At 40.2% G+C, this 14,423-nt stretch overlaps 1 protein-coding gene across 4 annotated transcripts in view; it reads right to left on the bottom strand.

The window, feature by feature from the left end:
* The window catches only part of raver2 (ribonucleoprotein, PTB-binding 2), a 122,145-nt gene that overhangs the window by 81,651 nt on the left and 26,071 nt on the right, over window positions 1-14,423 (bottom strand). For all 4 annotated transcript variants that reach the window (XM_021324317.2, XM_021324318.2, XM_012878007.3 and 1 more), the window contains exon 2: window positions 14,345-14,411. In XM_021324317.2, the coding sequence (XP_021179992.2) occupies window positions 14,345-14,411 (67 nt within the window). The remainder of the gene's footprint in view (window positions 1-14,344; window positions 14,412-14,423) is intronic.

Raw genomic sequence — 14,423 nt, 5'->3', positions numbered from 1 at the left:
GATCCTGCTGAGACCTTTAATGCTTTAATCCTGGAAATGTTCTTCTGTTGATAGAAGGCCGGCCTTGTAATTGTCTTCAGATCACTCAAGTCTTGCTTTCTCTAGCCATCTTACAGCCTAAATGAACCACAGAAATCTTAACATGTCTTATAATTTCCATTTAAATAGCCTCATGTCTTTGTGCTATTACGCTTGACTAGCAATCTTGCCAGTCCAGCCCAACTAATACTGTGGCCTGGTGTCATCACCCTTATGACTAATGATAAGCAGGTAAATACAACGGATAGATGTAGCTCTGTTCTCCCACTGACCTCATTTTCAGATTCAATGAAACACTTATTGACTGATTATCACTTAGCAATGAATCACATGTCCTTCATCCTCATGATTTTAAACCAGTGGTCTCAAACTCAAATCCTTGAGGGCCGGTGTCATGCAGCTTTTAGATGCATCTCTGCGTCAACACACCTGACATCAACATGGGCTCCTTAGCAGAGCTTGACTGCATGCTAGTGAAGAAGTTTAGCCACGTCATGCAGGTGTGTTGAGCAAGTGACCCATATAAAAGTTGCAGGACACTGGCCCTCAAGGATTTGAGTTTGAGACCACTGGTTTAAAACCACTTGGTAAAGTGAAAACTAGGCAGAGCTTTTACTTTCTGAAGCTGGATTTTCCCACCTCTGGAAAATAGTCAACTTTTACATGTCTTCCCTTAGTACCAACCTCCCCACCAAAGAGTGGTGGCATTACCACTACTTGGTAGCGCTCAGGTTTGAAGTGTTCACTGATTCAAAAAGACTGGTCAGAGCCAATTAAGCTAAAGATCTGCAGATTTCTCAGTGTGATTAAGTCATTTCAACTTCTGCCTTATTCAGGGTCGCCACAGCAAGTCATTACAGCTTGAACACAGACTTTGTCGAGTTTTTAATGCCGGATGCCCGGGATTTGAACCCAGGAGAGGAATAGCAGATTTCTCTGTGGATTTCTATGAATTGATCAGTTCCACATACCATATACTGGTATTGATCAATAGCCTCTGTCCATCAACCTTCACATCATTAATGTTCAGCAAAGTGGACCCATTAGATAACGCCGTCATCACCAGTGGTAAACAACAGTTTAGGAAAAAGATGGACAAATATCTTTTAAAACACCAGTGAAAAGATTGGGCAAATTATTTCAACGTTGATGTAAACGGCAACAGACAGGGAAAACAAAACCGTTTTATGAGTTGTTACAAATAAAGCTTTGACCAGTACTTTTTTTGGGCATTATATCCACATCATCACATAAACACAAAGCAAAGGGCCAGTGAGCTTTCTGCCAGCATGTACTGTCTTCATTACCGCACAGAAAAGCAACAGGCACAAAGGCTTTCATTGAAAAGCAGGGATTCCCAGGATAACCCTCACCATTGTATTCCTAGATCCCTTGTTCCGCAGCATGGCCGAATTCCTCCACATACTTTTGGACCAGTAACATTGTGTGGAGGCGAGGAGTTCAAAGTGAATGGAGAGATAGATGGATATATATTCCAAACAGGCTGGCAGGCACCTCTCTCTCCCTGTATGTGGGTTCATATGGAAATGTGTGCCAGCCGAGCTGCATTTCTGCCACTCTGACAGGCAGACTGGCATTGTCTCAGCAGTTTGAACCGGATACTCAATCAAAACAGGCCTCAAACTTTTCTTCTCTTCAACTTTTATTTCTGTACAAGTTTTGCCAAAACCACAGACAAGTCTCCAGTCAGGTGCCTAAGGCTACGTTCACACTGCAGCCTGAAGTGACCCAATTCCAATTTTTTTGCCCATATGCGACCTGTATCTGATCTTTTTATGACAGTCTGAACAACACAGATTGGATTTTTTCAAATGCGACCCAGGTCGCTTGGATATGTGGTTCTGAATCCGATACGTATCTGATCTTTTCAAATGCGACCTGTGTCTGTACGGCGAGGTCGCATTCATCCGACCTAAACGTCATTGATACTTGACAAACGTCAAAAACGGTGGACCTGGCTATGCCAAAGAGGTTGGCTAAAAAAAAAAAAAAAAAAAAGAGGTTGGCTATTGTGCGGTAACAAGCACCTGCTGCAAGTCAATACAGCCCCACGGCAACGCGTTTACTCGCTGCTATGGCCGCCGAAGATGTGTGTTTTTACGTGAGAGCGCTAAAGAGATCTGTTCAGACGCACATAAAGGTTGCCTTTGTCATTCGAAAATTATGAATGAAGTCCGTATCAGTAAAGCCGCTCACATCGATACAATTTGGCTATCTTCCTTTTCGATCTGGTAATGTGCTGGCTCCGGTTGAAGAATAACGTAAAGAACGCAAGATACGCTGCATCATTACGATCCATGTTTACTTCCGCAAACAATGAGCACGCTTGCTACGTATGACGTCATTGCGTCCTCTACTGCGCATGCGGGACACTTGGGTGTATGAATGCAGTTCACACAGGAGATCACATACAAGTCACATATATTTGGAAATGTGAACGGAAACGCAAAAATAATCTGACTCCCCAAAAAATCGGAATTGCGCATCAAGGCCCGCAGTGTCAACCTAGTCTAAGAATGAGAGAAGATACTGATCATGCAAGAATGAAACTCGCTAGGCTGAGTCAGGGCTTCCCTCTTCCATTAAAAGGGTAAAAGCATCTGAGTACACGCACAGCTTAGGCACAATCATCCTTTATAATAAGCCCAAGGCAGGCAGGTAAACAGGGATATTTTAAAGCTCACCATCTCAATTAAACACAAAACCATCCAATGAGACTAAAAAAAAAAAGGTGTGGATAGAAGCCAATCGTGATGGATGATGTTCAGACTTTCAGAATTCAATCTGTCCAACAATCTGCTGGCAAAGCATTTTCTGTGCTGTAACAGGGGGAAGCAGCAGTAATGATGGCAAAAAAAACTCTGACACTCAGAGGCTGCTAAGAGGAGCTAAGGAGGATAAAAGTTAAAGAAGGGGGCTGGTATAAGAGGGCTTTTGATGAGGCAATGTTTTGGCTACAAGAGTAGAAGATTCAGGAGAGAAGAGTGCCACAAATACTGTTCTTATTGGAAAATCAGGAACAACAACCACTAAGGGAATTCAGGGACTCTCTCTATCACAGGCATTAACACAGATGCAGTGTGCGCTAAAATAAACACTCATCAGTATGACCTAATAAGTCGAACAGAGGAGAATGACTCTGTAGACAGATATGGTCATGAGGTTCAGACCATGCATACCGAAGCTCCTCGGAGCAGCGCATTTCAATCAGAGCGGCGTTTTCAGAGGAAAGAGAAGTGACAACAACACAATCAGATGGCGAGAGCTCCACTAGTTTATCTTATGTCGCTGCAGACCGTTCAGATGCATCTGCCCTTGCATTTCCTGATTAAAATCTCTTCTGTGAAATGCATGTGAACATGAGAACGAAGCAAAACCTTCCACCAATCACCAGAAATAAGTGACTGAATCAAATGTATTGTGTCATACCATTCAGTCACTATAAAATAAGGGTTGTTGTAAAACTTTACGTCTTACAAATCTGATGATTTATGTGCCTTTTGAGCCATTTTGTTGTTTTACTTTTGGTCCATCCACCTCAATAAAGATACAATGATGACCAGGTTTCAGTTTTTTTTTCTACAATTATCAGTGAGATCATTATACTGCAGTATAAAAAATATTTTCCTTTCAACAGTAAGGAGGGGTTTGTATACATTTTTGCCTCCGTTTCACACCCTTGTTTTACTGTTTGCACAGTGCTTTGGATGAGATGCAATTTGTGCAATAATGTGAATAATGTGAAAATGAAATGCTTTTGAAACCAGACCTCTTCTGTCTTTCTTAGGACTTTTCACTGACTTCTCTTTGCACACAAATACACACGTTTAAAACCAAACAGACTCGCTTTCCCAGGAGACTTCTGTGGTAGGGAACAATATCTCCGCGCTTTGCGTGCTCGGCTGTGTTTCTGTGCCTCTGAACGTGATCTTCTCAGCTCGGGGAATATCTGAATTTCACACCAATTACAGACATTTCTGAACACATAAAAACACGGCGGCCCTTTTCTGGTTCCTTGGGGAAAACGGTGCAATTTTTTTATCTATACCTGGTAGACAGCTGCATCTGACCCATATGGGGTTCTCAAATACCACAACCAGTGTTTGAAGATAACAGTGAAAAATGCCTGCAGCTGACCTGGAGAAGAAGCGTCAAGGGAACGGACAGCATCACCGCTTGAAATCTCTTAAACAACTACTTCACTCAATTCTGCTCCCTGTATAAATCTAATAAACTCTGATGAATGAAACGACTAATTAAGACCACGGCTGTGAAATTATGCTATAATCAAGAGCAATATTTTTGTGTTAGAAAAACAAACTTTACAATAATCCTTTTTTCAACTTTTAATCTGATTAGTGTTTTCCTGTGTTTTTATTAATAACCCAGAGACTATTACCAGAAAGAAGTGTATATGAAACCCAATTTATAGCTCATTTTCATATTTTAGAGAAATTCGAATAGAAATACGTTTATTGTCCCACAGTGTGGACATTCAGGACTGATACAAAATTCTGAGGTATGATTAAAAACAAAACAGCTTCTTATAGATTGCAATAATATGGAATTTGCGGTTGAGCTCCACGTCTATAATTTTGCATTGAGTGGAAAGAAATTAGCCATTTTAAGACTTAGTCCGGCAGAGTGACTTGTACTCACATCGTATCACATGATAAAAGATTTAACAGATTTCCAGTTTAACCTCGGGGCCACATGAGCCGTCTGACTTGTTCTGCTGTAACAAAGGAGGTGATCAACATTACGCTACAGCCAGTCGAGTCCTTTAAGATAAATGAACAGATTACTCAGCCCGGCTAAAGCTCATTCATGGATAATTTTCTGCTGGGAGCTTGGCAACAATATGAGCCTAGATTGATTACAGTATGCGCCCTCTATAACCCCCCCCCCCCCCCAAAAAAGTGTCAAACGTTTAGCTATGTTATTACCTTGCTTCTTTAGTTCTTCTCGATATTTAAGTCATACCTGCATTCCAGGTATGTAATTTGGTACATGCCCAGTATTATTCTGCTCAGCATTGAGTACCTTCTTTAATTATGAAAAGTAAAAATCTGGATTTTGCTTTGCAAAAAAATGCAAACATTTTCAAACACTATGGGTTTATTCTGGAACTGCGCCACTCAAGGTGGCAGTATGCTTTCATTCTGATTATTTATTTTTAAATCAGAATTTCTAATTTCCTGAATGAAACATTGCTTTTTTGGATAATCATTCATTCAGGTTTTGGATATTGTGTGGCTGGGAGGACTTTTGCTGATAGATTTAAAAGTGTCTTCCTACACAACCATAGCAAGAAGACGGTTTTCTACAATCAGGAACAACTGATTAACATCTCAAAATCTCAATGCCTCAACTGCAGTCCCAAGTCCCTGATGAGTCCAAAAGGAGGTGCTGTGGATGCAAAGCAGGAGCAAATAAGAGAAAAGGGAGAAGGGAAGTTCAAATCCTATCTTCCATTGATTATAATGAGTAATGTAAGCTGAATGAACTCCAAGCCCTAACAAGGCAGAGTATAGAAAATGTGGTATTATGTGTTTCACTGTAACATGGCCACAGGATAATATCCCCGACTCCAGCGTCTGTCTCATGGGCTTTCTGACAATACGAGCAGAGAGACCTTGTGAACAACAGATGGTGTCATCTAGGACATGTTAATGTGAATCTGCAGCCCCGGTATTTAACTGTCAGCAGTAGCTTTTTGTTCATATCATTGACCCAGAGAGTTCACCAGTATTAATTTGCCCACCGCTTACATTCCACCATCTATACACTTTGCATGTGATGCCATCAGCTCAGTTGTTGCCAAGCTACAGACACAACATCCCAATACTCTTGTGGCAATATCTGATGATTTTAATCAAGTCTTACTCTATTACACTTCCAGCGTTTTAACAGTTTGTCAGAAAACAAAACTCTGGACTTGTTTTATGCAAATGTCAAGGACTCCTACATCTCTGAAGCCAGACCTCCTCTTGGCAAATCAGATCAGATCAGCATCTTGTTTTTCTCTACTCTGAGTCTCTCTTGTTCATAAGGCAATCTAATGGAAAAAAAAACTCAGGAGATGGTCACAGGACGTTAAAGAAGCCCTGCAGGTCTTTTTATTTTATTGAGGCTGCATACTGAGATGCACTGTGACAGCCACATCTAGCGTAGATATGTGTAGATAATAATGACATGATAGACTGTTATTGGGGAAGCATCTCACTGTTTTAAAAGGGATGGTGTTGTCCACTCAGAGGTTTATGTAGTCACAAATCCTGGATCACCAGTGACCTGAAGGAGCTGCAAAAAAAGAGCCTTCAGGGAGGGAGACAGGGAATTGTTGAGGATTATACAATTTAAAGTCAGGATAAGAGAAAGCAATGAGGTGTACATAAAGAAGCTGGAGAGCAAGCCATGTGGTCAGGAATGTAAAAGATCACAGGCTAAAAGCAGGAGGAGGACTGGACCGATGGAAGTCTGGACAGAACAAATGAACTGAACACATTCTTCAATAAGTTCAGTTCAGGAACAAGCTCAGTATTCCTCTTTCCTGTCCACGGCCATACAGACACCCCAAATTCATTTGACCCAAAGCTTCCTAGTCACACCTCAGATGTTTTATCTTCTGCCTCACCCATGGAACCATCTGCTTTTAAAAGCTTGTCTGCAACCAAATCTGAAGGTACTGATGCTCCCTTTGCTTCACCCTTCCACCAATATGCCTCTAGAAGTCATGTTAAGAGGCAGCTGGAGGGACTAAGCCGGAATAAGGTTGCAGGTCTAGACTATGTCAGCCCCAGAGTCCTGAAGGCCTGTGCAGGGCAGCTCTCTGGGATTCTACAGCCCCTATTCAACCTTAGCCTGACAATGAGAAGGTTCCAGGTCTGCATTGTCCCGGTACCAAACAGATCTAACCTAGCCGTCCTAAATGACTATGGACCTGTTGTCCAGATATCCAACATCATATAAAGGTCCTAGAGAGACTCCCCTTGACCTACCTGAGCAAGCAAAGAAGCAGCTATGAGGACCCCCTGGGGTTTGATTATCACCATGGGTTGAAGTTGAAGATGCCATCATACAACTGCTTCAACAAACCCACTGTCATTTAGACAATTCAGACAGCATTGTGAGGATCATGGTCTTTGATTTCTCAAGTGCATTTACCATGCTTCAGCCCGATTTGCTTTGTCAGAAGCTCCAGAAGACTCAGCTGGAGGCCTCAACAATCGCCCAGATCAGAAACTACCTGACAAACAGACCACAGTTTCTGAGATTGAAGGGTTGTGTGTCTAACAAGGTAGTCAGCAGCATAGGAGCACCACAGGAGACAGTACCGTCACAATCTCTTTCCACTTCAAATGTCCAAAACAAGACAGACTCCTGTCATCTGCAGAAATACTCTGATAACTCTGCAATCATTGGGTGTGTCAGAGATGGACAAGAGGTTGAGTACAGAGACTCGGATCACGCGAGGGTTGACTCCTCGCGCAATATTAGTGTACTTAAATAAAATTCAAATCATCGTCATCCATGGAGTCAAGTATCAAGTGAGATATGCTGGTGGTTTGTTGCTGGAGCCGAAGGTAATGACATATTGATATTTCAAAGTAAAATGTGATCTGAAGTATGCACATGTGATCTTTTACTTGTAAACTCGAACGGATCCACTTTGCTTTTTGTCAACCGACTACCTGCCCGAACGATCCACTCTGCTCTGGATTGACGTGGAATTGTATTTTAGAGAAGCGGCGCGCGGCACAGCTTCAGGGACGCTTAAAAAAATGTGCTGCGGCACATTGGGTGGAACCGCTCTGACGGACTAGAGTAGCAGCAACTCCTCTAGAACCTCACAATACGATTTTACAAGGATTGATCATAAAATGAAGAACATTATGGACAGCCCTGAGCCTCCTCTCCTTCAGACTCCCATAAAAAAGTCTTCAATCAAATGCTTCTTCAGATCTACTGCAAGACAGACCGCTATAGAAGATCCTTCCTGGCCACTGCCACCAGTATCTAAAACAACTCTTCAAAGAAACCTGCCACATGGATTTTTTAAATTATTTTGTCATAAGGTTGTTTTACTGATTGAATGGCATTCAGTCTAAAATTGTGAAGGTCATAAAGAAAAACTTTTTCGGTCCTTGTTCCAAATTTTAGTTATGATTTCTGCAAAGCCTCGACCTGTCAATTAGTTCTGATTCATACCTAAGAGCCTTAACAGACACCACACACATGTATTCTGATTTGTCAGACTGTTTCAGGCCTTTTGGATTAAAAGCTTTTACATTGCCAATCTTTTTCCTCATGTGTCACTGCAAATCTACAAGATATTTCTGGGTTACTGAGCAGGGATATTTTCCTGTGAGAAAAGAAATATGTGTTTGGGTAAAATTTCTATTTTATTTCCTCATGTTATTCATAGAGAAAACTGAAAAATAATAAATATATTTAACCGTGCTTCATGTTGGTTGTACTTGTGGTAAAATAATTTAAACTGAGAAAACATGTAACTCTTTATTAATTAATACTGGCAATAAATGACAGAGCACTTCACACTAGGCACTACAGGGGTAATGGTCTCAATAAAATATTTTTTAAGAGTATTTGCAAGCGCAGCTGGTACCATTTTGTTGTGAACTATACCGCTGGATACAGAAAATAAATAAAATAGAGAAGGAAAAGCCGAGCCACTTTGTCCTCCCTCCACATTGCAGAAACATTTAGGATGCCCAATCACCTTGGATGCATACATCACCTAACTATTTATATTTACATACACTACACATACAAAACTTAGACTAACCAGATGATGATGTCATGCTTTTATAAGATTTGCTAGGTTATTACACAAATTTATGGTAATGGCCACAACACATGTGGGTGTATTTTAACAACACCTACAAAACACTGCTTCCTTGTGAGACACCATGGGAAGGAAAAGAAAAAAAAACAGAAAATATCTCAGTATTATAGCATTTACCAAATAGAAATAATGGTGGAAAACAAGGTTAATAAAGATTCTGCCTGATTTAATATGCGACAGGGAAATAAAGTTATACATTTTCTCTATGTAAATATATAGTTTGCACTGAAACCATATATTTATAGAATAGAAAAATATAATAATGGGGTTAAAACAGCGATGGTGCATCACTAAAGATGGAACCAAATTTATTTTCTGTAACATTTCAGCTTCAATGCCTTACTTGTAACATGTAGAAAACTAACAGAACGATCGCAATGAAACTCCTCCAAGCTTCAGGAAGATGTGGGCAGACATTCAATACCAGAACAAAGAAAAAAAAACATATTTGCATTTGTAGCAATGAACAGAAACAATTAAAATGGATCTATTTTCCTGTCCTCATCAAGATCTAAACCATCACTGTGCAGTAAATTGTATGCATATTTTTATAAGTAAAAGTAAAAGTAGTGCTATGTGTTACGCAGATGGCCTCTGAACTTTAATGCACCATTTCAGCTCCTACTTTTGCAGTACATTGCAAAAGTAATTTCCAAAAGTCAGATGATATTTTTCAGGCTGAGAGGTTTGAGACATAAAAAAGAAAGAAAGAAAAGAAAGCAGAAAAGGCAGAGGGGATAAAGGAAAGAGCGCATGAGTCAGACTATAAACACTCGGTTGGGTTGATGTTATACAGCTGCCTTGAAAGCTGATCCAGAGGTTGGCAAGTCCGTCACAAACACAGACGATGGCTTCCTCCCTCTAAAACTCCCAGAAAAAAATGTGATGACTCACACTGTATGTATACAGTACTCCAGCAAACACACAAGTGCAGCAGAAACCAACATATAGCACATAAACATAGAGCCACCGGGACACCGCCGGATGAAGGTTTGAGGTTGGGTGACAAGCCAGGGGGGGGTGGGGGTGGGATGGGGTAGCTGTTACGGAGTCGAGGGGAAAATAAATCTGTCGACACCAACACACACACCCAGCTCCAGTGGCGTGAAATCAGTGCTTTACACCTCCGAGTGAGAGGGTCGAGGATCTCCCAACACACATGCATGAACTCGCTCGAATGGGCCAGAGACAACCCGTATCTGGTGATCCTCCCTGTGGCATCCGGCCACCACTTCTGGCAAAAGGAACGAGTTAACACAAAAACGCTCGACCACTTCTGCTAGAGATGCTCCGATGAATCGGACAAATCAGAATCAGCCAATTTCCCCTCGAAAACCAATCAATGCGACAATCAGACTCTATTCAACAACTTGCTCGTAGGGACTCGCATTTCCAACAACATGCACTTTCATGCACTGATAAAAACCCCATCTGATAAACAGAAATATTATCTGATGCATAAAAGGGAACATCCTCAAATTCCTTTTCACATTGGTTCAAAACCAAAGAACCTGAAGCATATTTCTTTAATAGTTTATTTGTGGTATAGTTTTTTTTATCTAAATTGGAATAGATAGCTCAGACCTAGCAGAAACCAAAATTGGCTTGATCAGGTCAGTTCTGTAGTAACTTCTCTGACAGGCTCCGAATGCATAGCATTGACAAAGCTTAGAGAGCAAAGAACAGAAAAGACAGCAACAGACATTACTGCTTCACAACTCAAAGGTTTCACCTTTAAGACAGATGTGTAAAAAGTAGCCAAAAATACATATACTGCATTGACATGAAAAGAGGGTCAGGCACATTTGACCCAATGGTAGGGTCAATGAAACCACAGGAGTTCAATGACAGACTTAACATCTGTTTGGAAAATGATAAAAGCTGAAAGCTTTTGTTTTCTTCAGGAAAACTACTATAAACAAAGACTGGGTCTGAATAAATCAGCTGAACTGAACAAAATTCAGAAACTGTTGAGGATTTAAGATCCGGATACAAGGAAGTCTGTTTAGAGTTGCTGTTGACCAACATATTTGATGCGTATTGATGTTTTTCACTTGATAAGATGTGATGTTTGTTACTGGTCTCACGACCAGTGACCGTTTTTATGTGTTTATGACGTTTTTATGTTTTCATGATGCAAAGCACTTTGAACCGCCTCGCTGCTGAAATGTGCTACACAAATGAACGTCTTGGTGGTCTGTCCACAGCTAGAACCATTGCTATAATGCCAATTCTTCACGCTTCATCAGTAAGACCGCAATAGAAAATGATGTTTTATGTAGTAAAATGAATGTGATACTCATCTGTAACAACTGGGCTACCAGCACAATAACCCTAAACAAAGAGGTGGCCTCCCCAGGGTGTGTTTTTTTCAGAACAATTGCCTACCAGCAAACTGTTTCCCAGGAAGGTATTTTGGGTTGATCAGGACTCCTCAGATGTAATTTATAAAGAGATTTAAAAAAAAAAAAATGTAATGGCTACTGTTGACAGGATGATTTATATTTTAAAAATATCTTCATTTTTTCCCCCCACATGTTTCTTCTGACTGGAGGCAAGACTTTCCTGCTACTGGAGCTTCATTAGGTCCTTCGTGCGGTTGCTAACTTTCATAAATCACTGCAATTATGTTTTGCAAAAATTTATGAAATGCCATAAATTAATTTGTGTGCAGTCCTTCGATCTATCCAAAGACAGAACGTTCTCCCCAAGACAAGGAACCTGAGGTTACAAATTCGACACCTATCTTAAAATGCAAGTTGTTGTTGCACAGGAGCCAGCTTAAAGTGGAAATATGAGACTGTTAATGCTCATGCCCTGGAGCTGAAAAGGCGTCCCCACCTGCCTCGCTCCTGTATCAGTGTTATATCTTAATAACAGTCGTGTCAATAATACCAGGGAAAAATCATGTTAAAGGAACGCGTTTTTCTCCTAAGGCCTTTGACAGAGCTCTTTGAAGGTGCATCTTTAAGCTTCCCCAAACATTTTCAATCTTCATTCAGATAAGCCAAGATTCCGACGACAAAAAGGCACCACATTATGTTGTCAACTTACTGAAGCGAGCCCTTGAAATTAAAGCGAGCGTTTTTCCAGTGAAGAACAAAGCAATAAAGAATAAAATAAGCAGGGTGCATGTGTTGATTCATGAGACAGTCAGACAATGAAAGGAGGCAGACTCAAAATGACAGCCAAAGGGAGAAAACAAAAGGAAACTGCTGCTTCTGCTTACGCTGAGCTTGAGGCGGGGGGGAAAAAAATCAACTCTGTTTTAAGCAGTCTATGATGTCTATCATCACTGAAGTCCTGCAGGAAAGTCCCAATTAGAGGAGGTAGAAGGCTGAAGGTGCAAGGACGACCGCTTTCCCATCAGGCCCCCCCATTAACCTTTTGAACAGGCTGCAGCTCTGATAGTTCAGCTGTTTACAACGCCCCACCACTTTCTAAAAGCGTTCAGTTTCAGGTGCTTGACTGACTGCACGGCCTAAAAATAGACACTAAGCAAGATTTCCCTGGAAAGGGACACGCTCCCGGGGCACGGGGTCGAGTCTGTGTGTGTTTGTGGCTTCTATTTCCAGACCTCCGGGAAGCAAATATCAGAAAGTGAAGAGGACATGAGCAAAATGACACAACGCGGCTTTACAGCTAATTCCAAAATATAGGTTTAAATTACTCTCCAATAGGATTTAGATGTAAATTTAGCTGTTTTAGTAAATTCATCCATGCAACATTAGCTAGCGATACATCAGATTCTTGCCAACCGAATCATGATTATTTGTTTTCAATTTGCATTTTTGTTCTTAAGGACTTTGGCAGATCGAAAAAAGATGTGTTGCTGCTTCTAATAAGAGTAGAGTACTGCAAATCAATAAGAAATCAACCACTACAAAAATATTTAGGCATCAAGGTACATGTTCTTACCCTTTTACCCATTTTTGCTCCTCTTAGTGGACCAAGGCACATTACATGTTGGTTGATGCATTTAAATAAAGAAAATGGTGGCAGTTCTAAAGCTGGCTGCATTAATCAAGGTGAATATCTTAATTAAAAACAAAAGAAAAAATATTTTCTTTTTGCATTTAACCTATTGATCAAGAAAAAAAAAATCACCCATTTCCAGCCAGATTTTAAAAAACCTGTGCAAACAATAACCCTCCAAGAAAATGCTGTGAATCGTTTGGTGCAACAGTTGGGATTTTACTTTCCAAAAGCATTGAAAGAAATTATGTTTTTTTTGCCCAACAAATTAGAAAGTAGTCAAGGTTAGCAGAGACCCGGTACACGACGCTTTGCAGACGACTATTAATATGCATTTCTGGAGACAGATTTATAATAACTGTAGGTTCAGACAAGTCCTGCATGCTTACCTGAAGAGAAAATGTTAGCCACAGAATTACGTTAGCTGTTGCTAACCTAGTTTTATTGGTCTTTAATTTTAATTTTGATAAGAGGGATCACAATGTTCGGTGCCAATGCAGCTGTGGTTTATTAGGTAAATAAATGCCATCATTGTCATTTTCTACTGGCGCACAACAATCCAAAATTTAAATAATCTATATTTTATAGTTAAAAGGTCAGTCAAGAAATCATGTAAAAGTTCTATAAATGAGGCAGCAGTATTTAGCTCATCATTGTGACAGTCTTAGGTTAGAGTAGAAAGCTTTTTTTTTAAGTATGGTGATAGATCCTCAAAAGTTTGAGAATACATTTTCTTGACGTTTCACAAAGAGTGATTTAAGGGCAAAATTTAGTGTCTGATTTTTTTGGTAATTCTTCTCTTTATTCAGCTCAGGAATTGGCGTTTTGCTGAGGAATCAGCAGGAGGGAATATTAAACTGCAGCTCAGCTTCTATAATCAGATATTGGAACCTTGCATCCTCCACAACAGCATAATTCTGCACATCATAAGCATTATCACTGCTTCAGGTGAACACAATACTGCAACCAAAGTATTAATGCTGTATTAATGTTATGGCGCTGTCCAAATGTTTATACACACATTTTCTTTCCATATCCGATGTCAGGTTTAAGAACAACAGGAAGAGGAATTCAGTTGATTCCTACAACTGACAGCATGATTTTACTACCACAGCTAATTTAACATGGTATATATTTTACTCATAAAACATATAACTGATTGTATTTTAACTTTAGTGTGTGACTGTGTAATTTCCAACCTTGCTGAACATGAACACCGCTCGTCTATTTCTGAAAAAAAGCCATGCAGAACTTTTGCTCTAATAAAATTGATGCGCCAAAGGCTCAGTGGAACCCTTTGAGATAATTAAGACATTATTGTTGTTGATCAAGGTCCCAAAAGATATAACGTTGTGAATGATACAATTTGGAAAGCCAGTTAAGTCTCTGAGTCAAAGTTACTGAGGAACATTTGTGTCTATAAATAGTTGTAAATCTTACCTGTGCCTTTGTTGCGGTCCACAAAGCAGTACTTCAGTTCATATTCTTTCAGAATTTCATGGACTTCCTGTAACAAATA

The sequence above is a fragment of the Fundulus heteroclitus genome, chromosome 9 (assembly GCF_011125445.2).
Source record: "Fundulus heteroclitus isolate FHET01 chromosome 9, MU-UCD_Fhet_4.1, whole genome shotgun sequence".
Lineage (NCBI taxonomy): Eukaryota > Metazoa > Chordata > Actinopteri > Cyprinodontiformes > Fundulidae > Fundulus > Fundulus heteroclitus.
Note: the sequence above shows the minus strand (reverse complement) of the source record. Positions and strands in the feature narration are given on the sequence as shown.